Source organism: Eumetopias jubatus, unplaced genomic scaffold, assembly GCF_037043125.1.
Source record: "Eumetopias jubatus isolate StellerSeaLion01/CBP00866 unplaced genomic scaffold, mEumJub1_p1.0 scaffold_6, whole genome shotgun sequence".
NCBI classification, from domain to species: domain Eukaryota; kingdom Metazoa; phylum Chordata; class Mammalia; order Carnivora; family Otariidae; genus Eumetopias; species Eumetopias jubatus.
This window is the reverse complement of record NW_028274812.1, coordinates 71383491-71411015: the sequence shown is the minus strand read 5'-3', so window position 1 is coordinate 71411015 and position 27525 is coordinate 71383491. Positions and strand designations below refer to the sequence as shown.

At 40.1% G+C, this 27525-nt stretch overlaps 1 protein-coding gene across 1 annotated transcript in view; it reads right to left on the bottom strand.

The window, feature by feature from the left end:
• The window catches only part of AKIRIN2 (akirin 2), a 28865-nt gene extending 6620 nt beyond the window's left edge, over positions 1–22245 (bottom strand). The window contains exons 1-5 of the mRNA XM_028108042.2: positions 22173–22245; positions 21934–22060; positions 18985–19051; positions 17560–17701; positions 12173–13216 (exon numbers count right to left, since the gene is read on the bottom strand). Of these exons, the coding sequence (XP_027963843.1) occupies positions 12173–12407 (235 nt within the window). The 5' untranslated portion in view covers positions 12408–13216; positions 17560–17701; positions 18985–19051; positions 21934–22060; positions 22173–22245. The remainder of the gene's footprint in view (positions 1–12172; positions 13217–17559; positions 17702–18984; positions 19052–21933; positions 22061–22172) is intronic.
• Between the last annotated feature and the right edge of the window lie 5280 nt (positions 22246–27525).

Here is a 27525-nt window from a genome sequence, read left to right as displayed (position 1 = left end):
ACACATATGCACAAGCAGGTGAGGGGTGGGGAGGGTAGAGGGAGAGAATCCTCAAGCAGTGTGGGGCTCCATCCCAGGACCCTGAGATCATGACCTGAGCCAAGATCAAGAGTAGGATGCTTAACCAACTGAACCACCCAGGGGTCCCAAAGAACTGAATAATTTTGAATGCTATTTCCTGCAATGCTTTTTTACATCTAATATGATGCAACTATGTCATGTAAGCCTCACTCTGCGCATAAATGCTCTAATACTGGTAACATGTAATCAACAGTGTTATTCAGTGAATAGTCCAATTTAATTTGACCAAGATCTCAGCTAACTGCAAGCCTCAAATTCATTTATCTCAGTTTGGAGAGGTTAACTCAAGAAATTTCCCCAAATTCAATTTTCCACAACTTATATTCTAAACTCAACCTAGACACCTGGCTGACTGAAGTCACTTCTTATGCCAGCTGGATGAAGGTCTTCTGTTCATCAGTAAAGTTCTTATGTCTACTTAGTCTTGAACTACTTAAATCTAGCCATCTCTAATCAAACTGGCAAGTGACATTTTATCCCAAGTACATGTAGTATCTGACACTGTGTTGCCAACACAATTTATGCTCCATTAAAGAAAAAGTCAAATGAAGCTTCACATATACATCAGTTGCACATTCCAGTTTATTTTTTTATTATGTTATGTTAATCACCATACATCATTAGTTGTTCTATGATTGTTTGCGTATAACACCCAGTGCTCCACGCAAAATGTGCCCTCTTTAATACCCATCACCAAGCTAACCCATCCCCCCACCCCCTCCCCTCTAGAACCCTGTTTTTCAGAGTCCATAGTCTCTCATGGTTCGTCCCCCCCTTCATTCTTCCCCTCCTATCTTTTTTTTTTTTAACATATAATGTATTATTTGTTTCAGAGGTACAGATCTGTGATTCAACAGTCTTACACAATTCACAGCGTTCACCGTAGCACATACCCTCCCCAATGTCTATCACCCAGCCACGCCATCCCTCCCACCCCCGATGCAGCCTTCATATTTGGCTTATGTGCATAGATTGAATTTGCAACAGATCACTTAGAGCAAAATACAGTTGTCCTAACAAACTACACCACAAATGGTTGTTATATCCCTTTTCAAAATCCTAAAAACTATATCCTCCTTTCACCATAAAATACTAAGACTTTCTTCCACTGTACTAGGTCTACGTGAAAGTCAGTATCAGGAAATTCTGTGACTAATGGCATTTTCATTGCTAAATAAAGATTGCCAACAAAATTCCACCTCCTTAACAGGTGAGAGATTATTGAGTCAGCACTTATTCCTTTGGAATGTTTAAAAAAATAAACTGAGCAAAAAAATCTACATAAATGTGAAAAGAAAAAGCCTGGCTTGTGGTAACATTAAACCTACTCCCAAACTGTTTTACTCTTCTTAGTTGCCACTGATTACTTAAGAAAGCCTGGGCACGATAAGGTCAATACAAAAAGAAGAAAGCAGTTGATGGGATTAAGAAATAACAGCTGACACAGGGAAGAGAAACAGCAAAAAGATGGAACTGAACAAAGGGAGGAATACGGAATTAGAAGCAACTACAAATGTCTTTCTAGAGTATAGTACATGAGATGTCTAAAAATCTGTGACATGTGAAGCCAAACGTTTGCTCCAGACCTGCACAGACTTGCCATTTTCCTACTGACATAATTAGTAAATCAAACATTAACAGTTTTAAGTTTAGGAATGTAAGACATTTTTGTACCCTTACATGCCAATTTCTTTATGGAGTATCTTTGAAAAAATAAAGTGAAAGTTCATCTAAACAGGTAATTCAAACAATGGGAAATAGGGACACCTGGGTGGCTCAGTCGGTTAAGTGTTCTGCCTTTGGCTCAGGTCATGATCCTAGAGTCCTGGGATCAAGTTCCTGCATCAGACTCCTTGCTCAGCAGGGAGCCTGCTTCTCCCTCTCCCTCTTGCCTGCCGCTGCCCCTGCTTGTGTCCTCTCTCTCTCCGACAAATAAGTAAAATCTTTAAAAATAATAAATCTTCAAAGTTTGTCAGTTTTAGGCAGGAACACATATGAAATGGAAAACCTAACTGTACACAATTAAGTACAGAAAACTTGCAGTAAGCCATTAAGACCTAAAAATAAGGAACTGCCCCAAATAAAGTAACAAACCAAATCTAGATTTCTGAACTACATACTAGACATTGCCATGTCTACTTTATAAATTAAAACATACACAATTAACAGTTGCTATGGAGCCCTATCTTTGTAAATAAACTGTTTTCCCAGGATATATGTCCAGAAACTAACAGTTCTTATGTTCTCCTTGAAGAAATCTTAAGGACCATGTTCTTACTCAGCCACGAACTTTCTAACTAAGAAGAATGAGTTGATGACATTTTTAAATCACTTTAAAATTACTACTATGTCAGAGGGACCTGGAACCAAATTTTAACACAAGACTGTCAAATTATATCTAGAGTTTTAACTTCTATTTGGATTAATGTGAATCCTAATAAGCATAATATAGCTGTAAACATTTAGGGTATTATCTACAATGCTTCAAAAGCAACTGGCTTAGATTGTAAGTTTACAATATATATTTTACTGTAAAGAGGCATTCATTTATATCCTACAAGAGGAAGAAAAATCATAATCACAATCAAATTCTATTATTTCACTGGTACTATAATAGCTAATGATTACTTATTTGAAATAGATGACTCAATCTGTTAAAACCCTGCAGGTATAAGTATAAATTTTACAAATTAACTGCACAATGGGAGTCACTGATGCAAGGAGTCCAACAACGCTCATTCAGCAGGAGGTTCCTCCCTGCTATCCAATACTTATTGTTTCATACCTCTGTATTTTATATTACACCAGATTCTAAAGGGATATGTTAGCTTTGTTGCTTTTGTTGTTTAGCTCTTTACTATCTGTATCTTCTCTCAAATAGCTTACAATCTAGGAAAACCAAAAAAGCAGTAAACAGGGAAGAGAAAGGGAATATTGAACCATCCAAAATCCAAAACCCAAAATATACATGCTACAGAAAACATCTAATGCCATGGCAAAAAGTCCAGCTTCTATTACAGTTAACCATGGCCATGAAAACAAGATAAGGTCCAGAAGGACAGAGAACTGACTCCTTGAGGACTCTAGGCATCATGATCAAGCTGAAGAACTAAACCCATCTCCTACAAGAACTTATTAAAAGCAACACACATACACATACACACACACACCAGGTAAGCTATACCTTACCTGGAAACCAGAGTTGCAAACTGATGATACACAGGATAAACTGAGCCCAAAGACATGTCTGGCCTGAAAAGCTTCTTTTTAAAAAGAAGTGTGAATTTATGCCAACATTTAAGAAGTTCATGATTTGAATTAAAAGTCAGATTTCTGGCTACTGTTAAGAGAGGAAAACTGGACTATGTACAAAATTCAGCTGAAGAATGGCTGTTACCTTTCAGGCAGAAATTCTCAAATGCTTCTAAAACTTTAATGCATCCAACATCACCCAGGGATTTTGTTAAAATGTAGACTGTGAGGGATGGGGCCTGGAATTCTGCACTTCTACTGTGTTTTCAGGTGATGCTGCAGATCAGTAGCAAGGCTGGAATTCACTAATTCCCATGTAGTTTACTTCACTCATTTATATTACTTGCCTGGGAACTATGGGCATTTATATTTCTATCCCCTCCTTAAAATAATAACTCCCCTACTGTGGCAATTAAAAAGTGAAGTGGTTGGTTTATTATTGGACATTCTGGGAAATAGAGGGGAGAAAGAAAGCAGTAACAGCAGACTATTTCAAGTACAAAAATATTCGCCATCCGAACCTGTATGGCTTTTGTAGTTCAAAATTAGACATGCCCCTCTCTAGCAGGAAAATATTCTATAAATCAATTTAAACTTGACTGTGTATCAAATTAAACTTATTCATTACAGGAAACATATTGATTCATTTTTCCTAAAACATCTTCCTTTAAAATATGAAATTCATGTTATGTGACTGACCGTGAACAAATGGCATTTACTTTTCTATTACATCTGCTTTAAAAAAGCAATTAAGACTATCTTTCATACCAGAAGGCAGTGTTTGGAAGTCCACAGACATCTTTTGTTTATCCCATATATTTTGTAAATTAGCTGTGAATATTTAAAATTCAACACATTTCACAAAAATCCTGATTTCTCGGTGAAGGAATGGCTTCTGGGAAGATAAAACAATAAAAGGTCCAAACTCACCCTGACCAGAACTGAGAGGAGTGATCTGAACTAAATATATAAATTAGAGCTTCATCTGTAAGTGAAAAATAAAGTCAGGAGCATGCATGTGATTGCTTATGGAGCTATTAAGCTAGAGGAGTACAGCTGAATCTAGAACCTAAGGAACTCCTAAGTTTAATGGCCAGATGAAAACAGCAACCAGAAGTGGAAGAAAAGTGTTGTCACAGAAGGAAAAAAGTTATTTCAAAAAGAAGTAAGTGGGAGAACAGTATAAATGCTGTTATAAGAAAGGTCAAAATGAGGATTGATTATAAGCCACGGAAATCACTGGTGACTTGACAAGAGCTATTTGAAAGCTCTCTGAATTTGTTTTTCAAGTGGAAGAATCTGGATGACTGCTGGAGAAAAACGAGGATGTTTTGTTATTTTATAATGGAAGTCTTGACAATATTTAAAGCCCAAAGCAAAGGTCCAGTTGAAAGAGAAAAATAATCAAGAGGGTAAGTTTCCCTCGGAGAAGGGGAATCCTTCTCTCACTGTGTGAAGTGCTTTAATTATCTCATTTAAACTTCCTCAGTAATATTAAAAGGAAAATAGCATAGGCACAAATATTGATGGTGTTGGTACTGGGAAAAATGAAGAAGCTGCCATTAGATGGCTCTTATTTTATCTGTGAAGTAGAAGGCATGGTTATTCACTGAAATGGCAGGACTGCTGGACAGTATAAAAAGTCCCATTTGAGGTTGCCCCCACTGTGACTATCTCTAGCACTTAGGGACAGGAAATGCTCTTAATCCTCACAACCATCCTAGGAGGTAGATATTACTATCATCATGTGCATTATTTTATAGATGAAGAAAATGTCACTTTGCTTCAATGTCTTCTGAAAGGTCACACAGCTGGAACAAAGCAGAGCCAAGCCTGACGTCAGGACTTAAGCTCAGCATCTACTGCCCTCCCCAGTATTATATTACTACAGTACCTAGCTGGTATTCCACAAGTACCTAAATTATAATAAACCACAAGGAGGAAAGCTAATTTTTTAAAAACCAGGATGTCAATTACTACTATGTATTATTGATACTTCATACCCTGAAACTTCAAACTGTTAATAGTAACCAAAGCAGTGCATAATTCTCATCTACCCAGAGCCCTAAAACTGTGATCACTGGCGAGAATAATTATTTAGAAGTCTTCATGTCACGTTCAAGTATTTATATAAGGGATACTTCAATATCTCTAAACTGCCTCCTCTTAGGACAGGCATCTTTATCTAACCAGAAATGTTTTACTGATACCTTAAAAGGGAGAATTATTCTAAATTGGTAGGTCAGCACTGCCACACATACAGGACTGATTACAACAGTGCCAGCCTCTGATAATGTACCATTTCACCTTGGACCAAGGATGGCTGTTACAGTGAACATCAGGTTACCCTGTTCTGTCACATCAACCTAAAACTTCCTGTACTTTTAGCCAATTATACCACTTAGAAGAGTTATTCTTTCAGATAATTGTATTTTAGTAACAGGAACAAGGCAATTCTCTAGAACAATTAAAAGGCAAAGTTTAGGAACAATAATGTTTGAAAAATTGGCTTTCTGCAATTTTTCAAATTCCACTCTACTTTTTTTTTTTTTTTTAAAGATTTAGTTATTTATTTTAGTGGAGGTGGGGCGGGTAAGGGGCAGGAGAGGGAGAGGGATCTCAAGCACCAAGCCAGGCAGGCAGGGTGGACGACGGGGCTTAATCTCACGACCCCGAGATCGGGACCTGAGACAAAACCAAGAGTCAGACACTTAACCAACTGCGCTACCCAGGCACCCCTCCACTCTACATCCTATTTTTCAATTGCTAGATCAGTTCAACAGTACTATTTTTTTTTTTTTAAAGAAACAAAACAAAATCAACTTTTCTGGGTTCCCCCTCCAACCTTTAGTTAGGAGTTTTCTAACATTAATGGAAATGAAAATGAATGCTAAAGTCAGGATATACATCGTATACTAAGACAACTTCAGAAACAGCCAATAAACAAGCTTCAATTCTCACCTTAAAAAAAAAGAATCACTTTAAGGTTTCAAAGTAATAGTGTGATTTAATTAGTAAATCAATTTCAATACTTACGCTGCCAAAGGTGGATATAATAATGCTTAGGTAGATGAATAGCCACAAGGAATTAAAATAAATACTGATTGTTTAAAACAAAGATTACAGTATTTTTATTCAAGTTTAGCTAGCTAATAAATATCCACAGTGGTGGTTCTATCAGTCCCTTGAGAGACTGTCTCTTTCTTTAACCAGTATCTGGAACTCAAATGAGGTTCATAAAAGCGTGAACAAGTGACTTCTAAAGTAAATATTTAGATTTTTAATAATGTTGAGAAAAACCAGGTACATGAATAGACCTAGAAACTAAAAATTAAGTCAAACCCAAAAGACGTATTAATGGAAAGATTATAATTTTAGTAATCAAAATGTTGCAAAGCACTAGTTCATTTCAGGATGATCTGCCTATGACATTTAACAAAAACTAATGACTTAATGATTTTTAAAAGGAGGAGAAAAGTAAGTTACAACCCCCAAGAAAAACTACAAGCATATTATGAGCTGTCTTTCTAATGCTGGTAGGTTAAAAACCACTACCAACAAAAAAAACCCTACCATCACAAAGATGACACAATCTGGCAAACTGCAAAATATTAATCAAAAGGTCCAAAACAGGGGTGCCTGGGTGGCTCAGTCGTTAAGCATCTGCCTTCGGCTCTGGTCAGGATCGAGCCCCACATCGGGCTCCCTGCTCCGCAGGAAGCGTGCTTCTCCTCCCACTCTCCCTGCTTGTGTTACCTTTCTCGCTGTGTCTCTGTCAAATAAATAAAATCTTAAAAAAAAAAAAAGGCCCAAAGTAAATACCAGAAAAAGTTATTATTCAGTCTTAAAACTAATTGCTGCATTTCTTATTACTACTCATTTGTTTGAGTCACAATCTTTTCTTTAAAACATGCTGTCACATATTGTGGCTACATTGCATTAAAACAATGTAAAAAGAAAAACTGGTACAGAATAAGGGGTAGAAAGGAAATTATTTTTTTAAACTTCAGCATCTCTTAAGAACCTTGGAAATGCCAAGGCTTGATTAATTCAACAAATAAATTTGATAAATACCTTAAAACTTTGTGATAAGACATTAAGAGGGAAGGTATGGCAGATAAGAATACCTTTGGGGTTACTTTCAAACTATACAAGTCCCATATAACCCACCATAACCCCTCAAAATCAGGGGGCAATTCCTGTTAAGAGTCTTTGCTACAAGACTGATATTGATAGATCACATTTCCCAGATGTGTTTAGAAAGCTGAGAAACATTGGTAAGCTGAGCAATAAAATTAAAGATGAATCTCTTGAACTATATTAATTTGTTAAAGACTTCTTTACCATCTGCAGATGCCAGACTGGTTCATATCGGCTTGAACAAGTATTCCACCCTTCACACTTTTTCAAAGTAGTCTTTTCAAAGGCAAGAAATTCGCTGTGGTTTCACATATGCATAGAGAACATCTGTGAGTCAACAATACTAGCACAGTGTTAATGCAAAGACTGCGGGGACCACAACTTGCTGGTTAATTAGTTATAGGTATTTAAAAAGACCAGAACCCCAACACTTTTATCTAGTTTCATGAACCACCTATCCAAGAGGTCCAAACTTAACCCATGTAATCATTCTGTATTCTTTTAAGTGGAGGGAGAATCAAGAGTTTGTTTTCAATTAGAAAAAATACGTAAATACTGGGCACTTCCACTGAATCTTTTATTCACAACCTTTTAAAACAGAAGTGATTTTCTACCATTGTGTCTTCCTGGGTCCATCAAACACTTAGTAAAAGATCTGACTACTGACACAGTGTATTTTTTTTTCCTGTAAAGCCATTCAAGAACTAAAGAAATATTTCACATCTCAAATTATTTCTGTGGCAACCATGGTAACTATTAGCATCTATACCTAAAGAAGGGCTAACTGCTTCCTGACCTAGCCATGTTTACCTTATGTTCTTCTGTGCTCAAGTTAGGCTTTATTTTTCTACTTTCAAAACAGAATATCTCAGTAATGAACACAACTGTGCTCTGCTTTTAAAGGCCATAAACACACGATTCTTAAATGCATAATCCATAGAAATATGAAATAATTAGTTACATACACAGTCCTAAGTAAAATATCAGGTTTAAAATTGAAGTACAAAGACCATTAAAAACAGTCTATTTGCCAAATCCACTGAGAAACTAGAAGCAATTTAACAGCTGTCTAAATAACCACAAAATATTAAAAACACTTCTGGCTCAATATAAATGACATCTGAAGTGAAACGCTGCCTCCTCCAACAGACATCTCATTTGTTTGCCTAGAACCGTTTATACTTCATTTAAGCCAGCTGGTGTCTCCGTTTGCAGGCATGCATCAATGTCTACTGAACAATCTAAGTTCCTGTAAACCCTTTCCCATTCACAAGCTGCAATTTCCATTTTTAATGGCAAGTTTCCAGCAAATACAATGAGTTCTTACAAAAGAATTTAACTCTTCATCCAACTCAATTGCTAAGGCAGACTAGAGCAATGGTAACAAGACCTAAACAATGTGTATAAAAGTGCCCAGAAAACTCCCAAAGTGTTGACATCCACAGGAGGATCTCTTCACCAAACCTCTCATTCAGTACACAATTATGAAAAATAATGTGTTTGATTTGACTGACAGTGTCTCGTTATATGATATTTCAGTTTTATCAAAATAATTTTGTTCTTGGGAATGTTATGACAATCTTTGGCTAAGAGATGGTAATATTCTGAGATGTTTCAAAACCCACTGGAGAAGTATACAGAACACTCTGAATCTGTTTTCAACTAACTTACCAGGATGAGTACTGATGCAGCTACTAGTAGAGGTATTCATTTTCACCAACCAGTCTACCCGCCCTCCCCCATTCACTTTTCCTTTTTCATATCCTGGGCGTTATAAACCTTACTGCTAACAACCTAGAGCAGGGGTGGACACACTTTTTCTGTAAAGGATCAGACAGTAAAGACTTGAGCTTTGGGAAAATACAGTCTCTGTCACAAACACTAGCTTTGCAGTTGTAGCCTGCAATGGACCATACTTTAAGGGGGAAAAAAAAAAGGAATGAGCATGGCTGTGTTCCAATAAAACTTTTTTTTTTTTTTTTTTTTGCCAGCCCTTTCCTTTTTCCTGGCTTTAAGTTGCAACAGTTTAAAAAATACAGATTCAAATTATTTCAAGTCAAACTTTGGAATCACCTCCCTGGGATGACTAAAATAAACTAGGGGTTCAGTCCAAGTTCCTGAAACTAGTAAAGCCACAACGTGATTTCAGCTACAGGTCAAAACACACTATGTAAGTATCCAGAAAAGAACGATGATAAAACAATAAATTATATGCATGCTCTGAAAAAAATTCACTTCAATACTCTAGTTCTAAATTGTTTAAATTATACTTGAACTCACAGAAATGAAAGGAAAACAAAGTTTCCACAGAGTCCCAGTCAATCTCAACTTTGTAAGTCACCTTCCATTTCCAACCCTAGCTACTTATTTCAGCCAAAGATACACAGATATTCACTCTTGTAAAGTTTGAGAATTACCACTCTTAAAACAAAAATCTAAAAATTAAGTGCTTGGAAAAATTATTTCCAAGATTGGGGACAAGAAAACTGAAAAGGTCTTTGATACCTGCACAACACTGCAGCTCCCATTATGACAACATGACTACAAAACCACACAGGAGCCTGCCCAAGCTGGCCATCTAAAAACAAAGCCAAATTAAATTACATGTTGGATATTATTCAAAATTACAGTAAAAAAGATAAATTTCAGCAATTCAAAATTTAAGCAATTTCAATTGCTTTCCAACTTTTTCTGTTAATATTCAAATCAGCTGAAAAAACTAAATTATCTTTTAGCAGACTCAAAATTATTAATTAGGGTGTGATTTTAAGAGTTCAGGATATGATCAACTTCCACAGATGTCAAAAACACCCTGAAGAAGAGAAGACAGCAATATTTTGGAAAACGTGAATTTGAAACATCATGATTAAACAATTTCAGTAACTCCAGTCATTTTACTAAATTTTTGTCCATTCAATTGAAATTTAAGACAGTGTGGAGCCAACTGCATTAACCAATGCTACAAATGCATCAATGAAACGACAAATTTGTAAAGGATCACAATTCTTTCTGAATAAGTTCCCTTTAAAGTGAAGACAAGTATTATAGCTCCTGGCTGATTTACCATATATGCTCAAGACTATTGCAGCATTGAGATATACTTTAACTCCCAAACCTAACGCTGTATTAATTCACCAGCTCCGCTGAAATTTATGGCTAGTTAGCCAGGGCTATTTTTAAGTGGCCTTATTTGTTGTTAAGTACAGATTCCTAGGTGTCATTTCAATTTTCAAATGATACCATTTGACTGAAAAGACAAACTCTAAAAATAATGTTGATCACCAGCACATTCTTAACACTGATTGTTTCTTTTTTAATGCAAAGCCTAACAGCAAATCAATGAATGCCTTTACATACAAGGAAGTTTAGGTATAGTTACAAAATAAAATTATCTGAGAATTCCTCTGAAAACCCGCTACAACTCTAAAATAGTATACCCTTAAGTGAGGTCAAATACTTAGCAGAAATGGTAGCCTAGGCATTTGAGGGTGTCCCTAAAAATTTGAGGAAGGATATTTAAAAACCTGACTTGAACAAAACAACTCCAAATGGAAGTTACCAAATACAGAGATATATGTTGCTCACAGTTTTTTAAAAGTTAATAACAAAACACTTAAACTATGAAAAGGCTTTGTCTGCAGATGGTATTATTACCAAAGGCTCAAATATGAAACCTTTACATGCTATACACACAAAAGAGATTTACACTACCAGTCCACAAAAGCCTATCCTAGGACTGTGCCAGGGGCACACAAGGATTTTCAAAGTACAGAAAAAACTGGGCATACATATGCAGTACAAAGCAGCCAAAAGGCATTTGCCCATAGTCACTTTCAGGAAATGTTTCAAGATGAAAAGCAAAGACAGTCTTAAGTCCCTTAGAACCTTGGGTTGATTTCTTTATTATTCTTAAGGCCTAGGCTGTTCTCCCCCAACATACTCTGTTGAGGAGAAATAGAGCACCTCCAACTAAAAGCAGCTACTCAGGCCCAATTTTCAATACAATTCGCTTTTCATTAAAAGTTCAAGTTTCTCAGGGTCCAGACGTATAGGACGATCATATTACAGTACTCGGGAAGAGCATTTTCTTTGTTGTTGACCCTGCTAGGGAAACAGGTCTTGACTCAGCCAAAGTGGCGTTCTTGTGGGTGATTAATGACAGGCCTAGATCTCGCCCCAGTGACATCCACCCCACCCCCCACCCCCTCTGTACTAAAATCAGCCATGTCTGAACTGGAGGAGGGGCTGCCGCCTCGCCTCAAACCACCCAGTCCCACAGTTAATAGCTGCAACCAATCGATTCAGGGAGACAGACATCGAGATTCGGGTGAACTGTTACCCTTCTCTCGCCTAAATTTATGAATAATATCACCCTCTCTGATCATTTCCGCTGGGGCTCTCCAGACTACGGAAACACTCAATTCCAGTCATTCAGCCCTAAGAAAAGGATCTTCCTCTTCCCCACAATACCCCGCAAGACACAACCCCGACCCTCCCCACCTCCCGACTCCCCCACCCCCTTGACATCAGGCCATTTCTATTGTGTCGCCGAGGCTGGAGGACCTAACTAAAAGAAATGTGGTCGCTCTACTACTTTGCTCAAGAGGACCAGTCCAGCACCCCACCCCTGGGGCCGCGTTCCGCGTCCCGGGACCCCCGTTCTCTAGCCCACCCCGGCGGCTGCGGGGCCGAGTCCCACCTGTGGTGAGGCGGGAGGAGACGTCGCCAAAGGGGGACGGCTCCATTCGGAGATACTTCTGCGGCGAGGCGGCGGCAGCCGAGAAGGAGGCGGCGGTGGCGGCGGCCGCCGACGACGGAGAGGCAGCAGCCGAGGTGGGCGCCGACAATGGCGCACATCGCCTCCGCTTCGGGGACGCCGGGCTCAGCAGCGGGTCGAAATCCAGAGTCCTTTTCAGAGTGGCTCCGCACGCCATGGCCGGGGCAGCCGAGGACCGGGCTCGGGTGGGGTCGGGGAAGGGTGACGGGAGGGGAGGGTGAGGGAAGTGGGGGAGAGCGGGGACTCGAGGAGAGCCTAACCGACGGGCTCAAGAGCAGAAAGGCGGGTGGTGGAGCGCCGGTGAGGAGATGAGAGCCGCCGCTGCCTCCGCGGCAGGGGCAGTGGCCCGGCCGGCCCGGGCGAGAGCGGGAGGGGCGGCGGCGGCCGCTCACGACAGCCGCGTCAGGGGGGGGCTCTTCCGCCTCCTCAGGCACAGCTCCCCCGGGAGAGGCTCCGGCCGCCCCCGCCGTCCGTTCGAGCTTTGCGTCGCGCCTGAGGCGCTCCTGCGCTGAGACCGGTTCCCTTCGGAAGTCGATACCAGCCCCGTGAGATATGAGGCTGGAACGCGGCTACTAATACGCCCGAGTAAGGTCAGGAGCTTGAGAGTGGCGGTCGATGTGGAGAGATTGCGAGGTGGCGGCGACAGCAGGAGCTCAAGCGGTCACGTCCAGCCGCTTCCCCCTCCACTGTACGACTATTCCACCCGCCGCCGGCCCCAATATGGCGTCAATAACAACGCCGCCGATTCAAATTCTGCGGCCTCAGGGCGCGTGCGCACAGGGGTGGGCACGCCCCCCCCCCCGTAGGCGCGTTCTGGGAGTTGTAGTTTCTCACGGTGAAAGGGAATCGGCGTGAAAAGCAATTAAGGAGGAGTCACGAAAACTACGACTCCCGTCATTCAAGGCGCGCCATTTCGAGTTCCGGGTTGGAATTTAAATCCCCTACACAGTTTGAGTGTAAAAGGAACTAAGCAAGAGAAAAAAGAAGAGGCTGTGAGTGGGAGAGAGGAAAGCCAGCCGATGCAGAAAACAGGCTTAAAAGACCTTTAAAATTCAGGACATAGTTGTCCTGATACATTCCCACAGTGATTTAACAAATGGGAAATAGAAAACTTAGCCAACCGAACAGTCCAAGTCAGATTAATTTCGGTAGTAAGAGTGCTAAAAACAAAACCTGTCATAATGAGAGGCTAGGAAATAAAATTATGGAACCTATTTAGGACTGCAAGGGAGAACAGTATCAGATTACAGGATCCTTGAATGAACTGGATGCTTTGCCCTTCCCAGGTAGCTTCTTGCATTCATTTATTAAATTCTGCAAAACCAGCTTTGTCCTGCAAATGAGTAGATTTGAAAGATGTACAGAACAAATTGTTTCGCTTTGGATAAAAAGCCAGTGATAGCAGAAATTGTATTATCTGTTGAATATTGTAGTATAGTATATCTTGTGAACTGTAAAAATTAAATAAAAAACCGTTAATGAAATGTCTAGGAGAGTAGATAATGAACCCATTTTATAAGCAAATCTTTTTTTGTAAAAGTTGTACTGTTATTCAGGTACCTAAAATAAAAATCAAATACAGCATTAATAATGTAAAAAATTGTCACCAATCTTTCGCCCACGGAAACTATCATCAGTCCAATACAAAACTAGTTTCTGTATGAATGCCATATTATCAAATGATTATGGATATCACATACAGGCTTCCAGTGCTTATTTATTCCTGTCATTTATTCAGTAACTAAAAGATCTTTTATACCATTTTGTCTATTATTCCTATCATTTGACAATTTAATATATTCCTGTTTTATTGAATTGTTTAACACCTAAAGGTCAGCAGTCCTAATCATACTGTGTCAATGACTAAGCTACATTAATTTTATGTTAAGATATATTGTTTGGGAAATATTTTTTGAAAATGATCAGCATTTAATGAAACGACAACTTATCTCTGACACCTAATAGGTAAATTTTTGCTGAATTCTTAACACCATGAAACATAAAGTTTATAATTTCAAATCATATCATTTCAAATTAACAGAATATATATATTTTATGTAAATGAGTAGGAAAAGATAGATTAAGCTGTGGAAAGCAAATAACAAAGCATTTATATTTCTGATAAATACTTTATGAAATTAAGATTTTACCTTGTGTTATAGAACTTACATTGAAAAGGGACTGTTAGGAATTGAACTTTGTCTTTTCAAAATTCATATGTTCTAATCCCAGGTATCTCCCAATGTGTCCATATTTGGAAAGAGGGTAATTTCAGACATAACTAGTTTAGATGAGGCCATACTGGAGTAGGGCGGGCCCCTAATATAACTGGCACCCTAATAAAAAGGGGAAATTTGGAAACAGGCAGAACACCATGTGAACTTGAAGATGCGTCTACGAACCAAAGAAAGCCAAAGATTGCCAGCAAATTACCAGAAGCTAGGAGAGAAGCATGGAACAGATTTTTTCTCACAGCCCACAGAAGGAACCAATACTGCAGATTCCTTGGTCTCAGAGTTCTAGCCTCCTGAACTGAGATAATACTTTTCTGCTGTTCAAGCTGTCTGGTCTATGGTACTTGGCAACAGCAGCCCTAGGAAACCTATAATACAGCGGGTTGTGGTTATCATTTGTGTTACCCTGCACTGCCTGGAAAATGAGGAGTTTAATGTAAAGGTGGTAGGGGATATCTGGTAAACTTGACATTGTAGTCCCAATAGCTGCCCATGCAATCACCACTGCACAGCATATCTGCAAAGGGCTCTCTGTTATTATTAAACAGTGGCAGGGCTGGGGCAGCCTCCTCTACTACCAATGACTGAGGAGCCTGTTCAGAAGCTAAGAGAAACAAGGGAACACTTCCCTATTCACTTCTGTGTCTTTGCTCAGGCTCTCTGCTCCACACTTTTTGCCTGACAACTTAGGCTTTAAGACTCAACCCAGGCATTAACTCCTATAGTAAGTACCCTCCCCACCCCTGCCGCTCCCAACACTTCAAGGCTGTCTTAGTTTTATAGCTTCACAGAGAGACAGATACCGATCCTCGTATCTTCATCATTACTCTCACCACATTGCAATATAATTCTCTGTTCATGAAACTGCTTCTCCCACCACTGTGTTAGTTCCTTGCCGAGGGTATAGTAACTTGCACACTTCAACGGATACCTATCGAATGTTTCTTCAATAAACATTTTTTAATCACTCTATTCTCCCAGTAGCCTACATTATCCTTGTCTCTTAAGATAGATGTCCACTAAAATGTAGCAACCCCTTCAGGGTAGAAAAAAGCGGTTGAAGAAAAAAAAAAAAACCTTTAAAAAATTTCTTAGGCTAAAATTCAAAATAAAAACAATACTTGAAAACCCTAAGTCTTAACTTGGTTTAGAAGTAAATATGTATTTTGTTGATCAAGAGGAAAAGAAAACTATATTTAACACATTAATAAGTTGAATCAGGTCACATGAATCTAAATATATAGTACAGCTAATGGCTCCAGCGACCTACACAGACCAAAATTGCTCTTGTTGTGACTAAAAGGCCTATAACAAATCTCAAAGGCTTGAAATAATTAGAATAGTTTTGCAACAGTCTAGAAAGTATTTCCTGATTTCCACAATCTCAGAAGCCTCTGAAGAAAAGCTGTTTTACCAAGATGCTGGTCTCTGCTTGGTATTGGATTTTTCTAGCACCTCCCAAAATATTCCCCAGGATCTGATTCTGATGAGTCATTCTTTGACTAAAGCCAGTAAATGTAGACATAGCTGGATGACATAAGATATCATCATCCTGAGCCTGAAGATCTTTTTTATACCATAAATCATTTTCAAACAATTTTTCTGTTGTCAAATAAAGATAAATGCAAATATGTAAGGTGTGGAGAGGTGTTTGCTGACTTTGCATGCTGAGTTTGAGTAATCGTAGGCTCAGCTTTAGGAATAGCAGTTCTAATTCAGGAGTCACTTCAAATCTATATTCAGAACAAGCATTGCCTACGGCAAAAAAAATTGTTTAATTATTGTGTAAATGAGTGCAGTAGGGAAGAACAGACATTGTAATTCCTTCTACATAAGATTTTGCAGGCTGGCCGGAACCTCTTCTAAGAACCATATTTGGAATACATATTAGAATACATATTTTCCATTGTACATATGGCTAATATTACTTTGGTTTCCTTACTTTGGATGTGGCCATTATTTTGAGTTGATTGGATAGTCCTAGAGTAATCAAAACCATATATCTGTAAGCGATTTCAAGAGGTCACCTAGACTAGTCCCCAGCTCCAGGGCATGATTAACTGTAAAATCCTCGAGCCAAATCAGTATCTATTTCACTCTTCCTAGAAATTTTCAGGATCCACATCCAAAATCTTGCGGTTAAAATGCAACTGCAAATTCTCTTATATCTAACTTTAACCTCTTCTCCATCGGAGGCTGATTTCTAATTGTATAGTGCTCTATAAAGAACAACACACTCCAGGAAATAAGCCATGATTCACTTATCCTGAGGGACTTTCAAAGAAACCACAGCATAGTCTCTGAGCAGTCAAAATAAGTTTTTGTGAAGTCCTTATTTTAAAATGTGCATGCTTTTCTCAAGTATGTAGTACCATCAAGTACCTGTATCCTTACTCAGAAACCATTTACTCTTACTTTATAGAAAACACAATCATGTTTGGGGATCTTATTTCCCAGTCCAGACCAATCAAGTAGGAGAGGGAAAAGGAAATTGAAGATGCCATACAGCAACTACAACAAGCAATGCAATCATTGTATAGCAAAGAAAGGGACTGTACAAAGTTAACTGCAAAATTAGGAAAGCACGACAGCCTTGAGCTACTGAAATATCAGGACAATCAGTCCAACTGCACCTCAGGCATCACTGTATTACTACAGCACCATATAATTAGGGTAGGGATGTCAGATTTAACATAAAAATATAAGATGCCCAGTTAAATTTGAATTTAAGATAAACAAATCATTCATTGTTTATGACTTGTTAGTACAAGTACGTCCCAAATATCACCTGTTTCTATCTGAAATCCACATTTATTGGGTATTCTGTATTTTATCTGGCAATCCTAAATAAGATGGTGACCCCAAGTCATCAGTAAAACACAAACTGTGTTTAATATGCACTTTGAAAACTGTGTAACTAGTAGGAAATTGGAAAATGTTCCATTGATAGTATTTAAGATTAAGAAATTCAAAATTTTCAGTTGTCTGGAAAGATACTTTAAGCCATGCATATTCTATTCATCACAGAGCACCAGGCATAAAATAAACCTTCAATAAACATTGGATGAGGGGCACCTGGGTGGTTCAGTTGGTTAAACGTCCGACTCTTGATTTCAGCTCAGGTCATGATCTCAGGGTCCTAGGCTCCACGCTCAATGCAGAGTCTGCTTGTCCCTCTCCGTCCCCCTGCTTGCTCTCTCAAATAAATAAATAAAATCTTTAAAAAGCAAAACAAAACAAAAAACATTGAATGAACAGTGAAAAGCTTAACACACCGTCTTCCCAATGGTGAGGCATCTCACGCCCCTGAAGTTTGTCCCTAGCTGTTGTCAGTTCTGTTGTCCTGTCTGAGTCCAAGCCTGATTCAGAGTTGGTGTCGCTGTCCACGTCCGACTCCCGTTCCCTCTTGTGCCTGTCATCCTGGACTTCCATGATGCTGCCCTGAACCTTTCCTGATGAGGCTTTTCAAGAGAATGAGATAGTACCTATACTTCCCCAACATTGGGGGCTTCCTCTGCAAGCCCATTGTTATAAGGGTCAGTCAGGTGTGTGGTGTGAAGGAAATGAAGAAATAGGCCCAACTCCTCCCCTGGGAGCAGTTTTTCCAACTCCATCCGCTGGTAACAAGCATCAACCTGGGAGCAATTATTGGTTACTTGCAGCCCTCAGGGCCTGTGTTAAGGCTAGGGCTTCACTGGGTGTCCAAGAAACTGCTAGATTTCATCTGGACCTTGTGTCCCACAGTTATTCTTTGTGGTCTGATTAGTCCAAGAAATTTTTCCCATCTTAAAGGACAGAGTCTGTACTCTTGACAGGGTTTACCTCTAAGCAGTGGGACATGGAGTGTGTCTATAGGAACAAGATGAACAGGACATGCTCCCACCCTCAAAGAAGCTTAACTTTCTACATTATATGATTGTCTGAGATTCTTTTGCAAAAATCCCATTTATCACAGTAATTTGAAATATAAAATTTTCTGGAAAAAAAGTGTTATCTTAATTACCATTGTCTGAAAACTAAAAGCCAGTGCATCCCCAAACAGTATCTAACACGTAGTAAACCCTTAGGAAGTGATGGCTACCATTATCATGCTAAGGCAAACTCTAAAGTCTCTTTAAGCCTGAAGTAGTGGAAGAGTTTCCAGAACCTTCTTGCCCAGAGACCAATCACAACCGCTGGGGTCCAGTTTCTGAGCCAAACTCTCTTTTCCCTTCTGTACCCCCTTGCTAAGAGGGAAGTCAGACAAGATCTAGGTTCCAAATTAGTGTAGTTGGGTTACAGGGCGTGCCTCACTTTAATCCCATTTGTATGGGAGAGCTAGAGCCTAAGTAGGTAATATTTGGGAGGAATAGAAATATTATTTACAGGAACCCCACCATGGCCCAGGTGCTTATCCTAATAAAAACCTAAGGTAGTAGTGTTAATCTCATTTTACTGTTGAACCTGGGGCTCATGCCTGAGGTCACACAGTCTTAAATGGGTCAGGGTTGGGACTATTACCTGAATTTATAAGATCCCAAAGGTGTGTTCTTGCACTCCGCACCGTTGACTTGGGTAGCGAAGAAACCTGGAAAGAAAGAGATGGATTAATTTAAATTTTACAAAGCATCATTATGGAGTAAGTAACAAGTGGTCAATTAAAAAAAAAAGAAGTTTTTTAAGGACAGTGTCAGCATATGTTCCAGAAGACATCAAAAAATATATCCTATGACTATTTCACTGTGTTTTGTTTCCCCGTGGAACTTGATACTTGAGTACCAAGCTTTAAGAGATGATTGTTTCAGTATCACATTTCTGTTCTAAGGCAATTGTGAGTTCCCAGGGAGTATTATGGAATCACATGTGGCCCACATGACTTATTTTCCTTTCCTAAAAAGGTCTTTCATGTCTCCAAAACAGCTAGCTACAGATCACTAAAAATCATTCCTAAATCACATTAATGACATCTTTTACTTTATTTGCTAACAAGCAGCTAAGTAGAAGTTCAGGTTCCTTTTATTCCCCTTGGTTGCTTGCTATTCAAAATGTGGCCCACAAACCAGAAGCACTGGCACCACCTGGGAGCACACCTGGGAGCACGTGGATGCACACCTGGAGCGCCTGCATCAAAATCTGCATTTTAACAGGATCCCCCAGGTGATTCCTATGTACATTTAATTTGAGAAGCTCTGCTCCCGTTAGCCTCTCCCTGGCAGATGTGCTAATAATAGCATGTCATGGTCCTCAGGTGTGTGCCAGGCCCTCTGTGAGGTCACAGCAATACTAAGATAACTAAGACATGGCCTCTGAGATAGAGAGAAAGTGGAGTAAAAGAAAGAGTGCTAGGCAATCTAAAAATGCCCACCTGGATCAATGAGAATTTCCGTATCCAAATGTCTTTCTGCTCTGTGAAAGAGTGGTGTTCAGAATGGCTTTCAATGGAGACAACACACCCGAGTGTTGTGTGTGGAAAGTAGGAAGAAGAAAACGAGAGATGCATACATCTCCCATGCTGCTAAACTGTTCCTTCTTTCCCTAGTAATTATCCCCCCACTGAACTCCAACAGAGGTGTAAGACAGCTAAGCCTCTCAGGATCCACTTACTTGACAAATGTTTATTGAATGATTGCTATACATCCCTCTCTGTGGTAAGTGCTCCAGTTACAGATGAGAACTACATGGTCCCAGCCCTCATGGAGTTCAGACGTGTGTGTGAACAATGACTACCCAAGTCTGTATGAACAGAAAGGCTGCGTCTTGCAGTTTGAGAGGAAAGGATTAATTCTGCCCCAGGTTTCTCTCCTCTGTATGCTTTGTAACATTACGTTCACTGCCTGGGTGTTCTTCTTAAGAATTTCTCCAGCACCTGAGGTGCGAGGTGTATGAACGGGAGACGGCTCTTTTTCAAAAGTGGAAATGGTCTTGATAAAAAAAAACTGAAGCATTATCTGTTACCCAACAGTATTTCTCCTAAAATTATGCAACTCATCATTCCAGCACTGAGCTACCCACACTGTGGTCTGCGGATTTGCTCCAAGCCACAACCCGCTAAGTGTAGAAATCAACAAGGAGGGTTTAGAAACTTTTCTGGCAATTTGACATCATCACAACTTGCAAGGGCATCACCACAACTTGCAAGGGCATCACCAGAGGACCAGTCTCGTTGACAAAGTGCACAACTGAATGCTTGTGTCCCCCCAAATTCATATGTAATGAATTTTGTATGGCCCCAATGTGATGGTATTGGGAGGCGGGGGCCTTTGGGAGGTGATTAGTTCCCAAGGCTGGAGGCCCCATGAATGGGATTAGTGCTCTTATAGAAGAGACCTCAGAGAGCACCCTTGTCCCTTGCACCATGTGAGGACACAGAGTGAAGGTGCTCTCTGTGAAACACAAGTGAGCCCTCTTGGACTTCCCAGACTCTGGAACTGTAAGAAATAAATATTTGTTGTTTTTAAGCCACCCAGCATATGGTGTTTTGCGATAGCATCCTAAATAAACCAAGACACAGGGTACAGCTCGGGTGTTGAACTGAATGGATGAGTCACATGTGACACAAGATTCGTGCTAGCCATCCCCAGTAGAACCACATGTGATATTTTAAGGTTAATTTGTCAATTCTATCCCCAAAATGTATAAAATCCGAGTTCATCGCGTTCATTTATCAAAGATAATTTAACTTGAAAGGATCAATTTTGGAGCTGATGACTGATGACGGATTGAGAATGAATGTTGAATATACAACATCACATGCTTCATTTTTGATAAAAGTGAAAAATAAGTATCCGGAACTTGCAGAAATTGCTTTAAATTCCTTCTCTCTCTCATCCACCTACCTCGAGGAATGCTATTAAAACAAACGTGGAAACTGTTTAGACATACATGATCCTCTCTTCACAGCTGTCACCTATCTGACCTATATTACGTCAACTAATGAGCAAAAAGCAAGCTCACTTAGAACATGAAATACTTCACTAATAAAGTGTTTGTTTCAAGTATGCAAATCAGTATTTAATATGTAGAGTTGCTATTTTTTGATGACCTCGTTTTGTCAATGGAATGACAAAACAGTACCGAAATACAACTATTCATCGCCTGTATTCAGGCTTTCAGTGACCAATGCACACGTTACACATTTTTCCCGTTTTTCTCTCTGATTGTCTTTATTGAAATATGTCTACTGAACCTAATAAAAAATGTGGGCTTATATTTTATTTACTTTTTTATTCTTTTTTCTAGCAATACACTTGTTCTGTTTACAAAATACTGGTCCATGTGTCTTGAGAGGGAAAAACCTGGTCTTTCATCTCAGCTTAAGAAAAACTTCTCCATGGTAGCCCGTGAATGACTACTACTGTCAGACTCAGCTGGTGAAAAAGAAAGAACACTATTAGCTAATATGTGTATGGTGTGGACTACCTTCCAGGCATGTTCTGTGTGCTTTATATGTATTAACTCATGTACTCTTACCTTATGAATTAGGTGCTATCGTATCACCATATTACTGATGAGAAAACTGAGCCACGGAGAGGTTGAGTCCCTTGCTCAAGGTCAGCTCTAAAGTGGCAGAACTCAGTTCCAGAGTCCATGCTCTTATCTGGGGAACATAAGTCAAGCATTGTCATCATAGTTCTCCACCAAATAACTATGGGCTTACGTGGGCCATTGAACCTGTGTGGGAAAAGAAAAAGAAGAATTAGAAAAGATACCAAAAGCTACAATGCAGAGTCCTTCCCATGGGCCAGGCATTGAGCTAAGTGCTTTATGTGCACGAGCTCTGTGTCTCCTAAGCATGGGGCGTTACAGGAAATGATTTCAGGTAGCAGGGGAGGGGGCTTAGATGCATGGGCCAGGCAAATTGCATCACAGAATGAGAAAGCTATTTCTCCTCTAAGTCTCTCTGACTAATCACACTGCTAGAGTCTCTTTGGCGCAGGTCTTGAATGACATGGACTTATTTCCTTTTGTTAAAAAAGGAGAGCAGGCCTTGGGATTAACGCTGTCTCTGGCAACAAAGTTTTTTTTTTTATTGTACCTTTGATTTAGGGCTCATTGTTTTACATTTATAATAAGGATATATAATTTTTTTAAAGATGTGTGAAAAGTGGGCTATGGAAAAAAATTTAAAGATAATAATATAGGTCTTACATGGAGTTGACAAAAACTGGGACCCATGAATATTGGAAAATACTTCATTATCTTTCAACAACCTGGGAAGGTAAGTACTTTTGTTCTCTATTTATAGGTAGGAGATTTAAAGTTTAGAAAAGTTCAGTAACCTTCCCGAGGCCACTCTGTAGGAAGCCGAGGAGCTGGGATCCAATGCTAGAAGTGCCTGCCTCCAAAATTTGCACCCTTGCCCATTGCACACCCCGTCTCCCCCAGGAACACCCATGCGTATCTCCCGCCAGGACTGGCACTCCAGCACTCTCTGATTGTATTTCAGGATCTCAGATGGCAGTTCTCAAAGTGCAATCCTCCCCTAGGTGTTCTCATCATATACTGAGCTGTTTATCTCTTTCACTCTTGTTTGCTCATGAGTGTACAGGGAGGTTTTCCAGAGGACACGTGATGTGGAAGCTGAATACAGACACAGGTGCGAGGTCCCAGCTGCCTTCTATTAAGCCAGACATTAAAAAGATTTACTAAGATGTAAACAATACCATTCTTCTCATTGAATCTTTTTTGTTTGTTTTTGCTTGTTTTGGAAATTACAGTTATTTTGAATAAAAATATGTAATTTGTGTTAACATGTAATGATGGGCTTATGGTCGTTATTTTTAAATGAACAAATATTTTACATGTTTATCCATCTTATTCCTAATACATTAAACATCGATACATACAACCCACACAAACAAGTTTTGGGGTCTGTCAAGAGTATAAAGGGGTCTTAAGACAGAAAATACGTGGTGGGATAATATATTTTAATATTAATGGAAAATTTTCTCCCAATATTCTACCCTGCTTTTCCTTGTGCCCCCTTCTCCCCACCTCAACAGCTTCCCCCCCTTTACTTAAGCAGTAATCACAATGATTCATTGCTTTAGGGCAGGGACATTACCAAGTGGAAAGCAGAAATAGTGTCTAGCTTTTGTATTTCCAAAAAGCCTAAGCCCATTAAGGAAGTTATGTTAGGTGCTTTAAAGCAGTAGTAATATCAAAATACAGTGAATGCCACTGAGAAAAAAACACTAGCAGTATTGAGAAAAGGGAGATTTCCCACGACTAGAAAAATATTTCTCACCTCTTGAGGGTGGGTGTGGGAAAGAACAAAGACAGAAGAGAGATTAAAAGAACAGAAAAGTGGGGCACCCACTGGCTCCATCGGTAGATCATGAGGCTCTTGGCTCTTGATCTCTGGGGGCTGCAAGTTTGAACCCCATGTTGGGTGTAGAGACTACTTTAAAAAAATCTTTCAAAAAGAAAAAGAAAAAAAGGAGAAAAGAGAGGACTGGGCCGAAGGGGCAGAAAGTCCAGACACTACTCAGCCACAGTGGAGCATCTTCTCTTGTGGGAGCTGGGAGCTGCCACTGCCTAAATCTGGTGTTTCTGGGAGCCAGCTTCGCTTCTCCATCCTCATGACTGTTTGTAGCAGTAACACTATCTGATTCATCCAACCTGGACAACTGCACTCTCAGAACATCCCTGGCCCATCAGAAACCCAAGAGGGGGAGACTGGGACCTTGGAACCCTGAAGGGGTGGTGGGAGTCAAGAGACAATAGCTCTACACCCTGAAATTGGAAGGTCTGACTGGAATCAGCTGCAGATCCACTCTGAGCTGGAAGAGCAGTTCAACACACTTTTTTTCCCCCGAATATTAGGAGCACCCAGCATAACGGTTGGGTAATAAGCAAACAAGGAACTGTGTTCCATTCTACCAGAATCTGTGAACGGGATTGCACTGCAACTGAGTTCAGCCCACACTTAAGTCTTCTTGGTCCAGTACAGGGGATTAGCTTTGTTGTTTTCTTTTCTTTTTTTTTTATTGTTATGTTAATCACCATATATTACATCATTAGTTTTTGGTGAGCTTTGTTGTTTTCGTTAGAAGGCTTTCGGAGTCCATGCATTATCCAGGACCTGCTGTCCTTTCTCCCCTTCAGTCTCTTCACTCATCAACATTCCCTCTTGACCCTGAGGACATCTGAGACTTCTGAAACCTGTAATAGAAAGCACTTGACCTATAGTAAGACTCCTCAAAATAAAACCCTGAAACTAGACAGAACTAGGAGTCTGTGCATTTTTCTGAGGAGAGGGTCCTAGCTTTCATCACATGCAAACTGTGCAAAGGAGTTTCTGGCATCTGGGTTGGAATCCTGGCAACTGTTCAATGGCTGTGTGACCTTGAACATGTCTCTTAACCTGTCAGGGTCTCCATTTCCTCATCCGTGAAATGTGGCTGTTAGTATTTAACTCTAAGGGCTGATGTAAGGAGTAAACGAACGGCAAAGTCATTGTAAGTGTTGCTTGCTGTTGTTATAGAGGAGGTAGACCATGGGGGTTTGGGAGGGATGGAAAGCCTGGGGTAGAGAGGTGAGGGCAGGCACATTTGGTGACCCCAGCCCATCTTCAGGATGTAGCCTGCGCAGTCCTCAAGAGCTCACTAGTTCAGCAAAGGGTTCCACCACATGGGAAATGAATAGCAAGGCTTCTCTGTATGTGGCCATAAAGGTTGCCGGCAGCTGGGATATATGTGCCTCTTGTTCTGAGGAGGACAAGCATCTGGAGGTGGTAGTCAGATAGGGCCCGGAGCCATGAACTTGGAGACCACAATTATGCCCTAGAGACCAGTGCTGCCTTAGTTCTGGTCTCCACACACGAACCAGGGAGCAGAAGGTACAGCAGGGTCAGATAGCAGAAACTGGAATCCAGCTTCATCCTTCCCAGCTGGGTTGTTTTTGAGCAACTTACTAAAACCCCCCCTAAGCCATAGTTTCCTCTTTTGTAAAACTGAGTAAAAATATACCTACTTACCGCTTCTCGGCCTTTTGGCTAAGATCAAGTGTAAAAATACACCCACTTAAAAATAGTAAGTTAAATAATATAACATATGCAGATATAATATAACATGCAGCTAGTAAGTGCTCAATAAGCATAGCCATTGCTATGCTAAGGTGTGCAGTACTAAGGGCTCATAGGGAGCTGAGTGGCAGCAGGGGTCTGGGTGTCTAATTGGACAGGGAATCCTGGAAAAACAAATCAAAAGATCACTGCAGTGAAGATACAATTGGCCCGTTGCCCAATTTCTGCTTCAGCTTCCCTTCAAACTTGGAAATCAGATTTCTTAGCGTTCCTTTGGGCTTCTTAGGAAACATGAAAGGAGAAAATTAAGATCAGAATATTTTCTCAAAACCATTTCTTCCCCCGCAATATCCCCGTGGTGAATTTGTGATACTGCTTATCTTAACAGAAATCCATTCAAACTAGTTTAAAGATGCAGAGTTTTCCGACAGGCCTGGAAGACAGGAAGTACGCAAGGCCAAAGACTCTCATCTCTGCTTCCAAGGTCTGCCTACTTCTTTTTTCTCTCTCTGCAGATCTACTTTCTCTTCTTTTTGATGCATAACCCCAAATCGCCGGCCTAGCCCAGCTTGGCATCATTTTCTGGTTTAAATACAACAGACCAGGGGCGCCTGGGTGGCTCAATCGGTAAGGCATCTGCCTTCAGCTCAGGTCGTGATCGAGTCCCGCACTGCTGAGCAATGGGAAGCCTGCTTCTCCCTCTCCCACTCCCCCTGCTTGTGTTCCCTCTCTCACTGTGTCTCTCTCTATCAAATAAATTTTAAAAAATCTTAAAAAAAAATAATTGTGGCCATCTCTGGGAATAAATAGAAGTATGGAAAGTTCTCACTTCCTGCTTTATCCATTTCTATATTTTTGAACTTTTTTAAAAAACAAGTATGGATTACTTTTATAATCAGATGAAAAAAGATATTCCATTTTGGGGAGGAAAAGAGAGTACAGAGTTTATATACAAAAGAGAAACACTTGATATTTTAAAAATAAACAAAGACTACAAAATTACATCTTTCCAGTGGCAAACAGGCATAGTAGGTAGACCACAAAGGCTGCACCTGCCCAGGGCTTGGGATTACTGGGTGAGAGCTTTCTACACAGAGAGGAGAAAAGTCTGCTTCTGTTAGTACCGCAGAGCACATTAGGGAGAAAGCATACTTATATACTTACATACAAAGAGAGGAGGCAGTTAAATGATGAGAGCTGAGGTGTGCAGCCAAGTGAGGGGTTGGATACAGGAAAAATGAGAGGCCAGACTGGGAAAAGTAGAGGTGGCCTGGGTCAATTCCAGAGACACTTTAACCTACTGCCAATCATGGGTTTGTGTGGGTGCGTGGGGCTTTTTTAATAGGTTGGGAAATTAAAATTCTCACTGGGATTATTATTATTTTTAAAGTGTTTCTGTTTGGATCCTTCCTATCTTGTTAGGAATGTGCTAAATATTAAAAGAGTCAGTTGTAATTTCTTTCAAAACTGCAGGGGAATTCAATGAGGGAAAAAATAACCTTATTGTATAGGCAACTTTATAAGAAAGCCTCAATTTCACATATTGTGAGATAGTTGCATTAATTTGGCATAGAGAGCAGTTTCCATTAATATAGTCTTGTCTTCATTTGCAGTAGGCAGTTCACCAATAGCGCATTTTAGAACAGTGTTCATCGACAGCATTAGAATTGAGTAAATTTTGCCATATTACTTTTCAAGCCTCCAACACCTTGACAGACAAAAAAAACCTCTTTTGTTTTTTATGTTATTTTTTATTTAAAGATTTTATTTATTTATTTCAGAGAGAGATAGCAAGAGACAGCACGAGCGGGGGGGGGGGGTGGAGGGTGGGGCCGGGGGGCTGGGAGGGGCCGGGAAAGGGGAAAAGCAGGCTCCTCCCCGAGCAGGGAGCTCGACACAGGGCTGGATCCTAGGCACTATGACCTGGGCTGAAGGCAGATGCTTAGCCGACTGAGCCACCCAGGCGCCCCAGGGAAAGAAACTGTTTTAGAACAAAATCGGTCTCTCTTCTTTTAGAATTTTACCCAAAGCAAGAA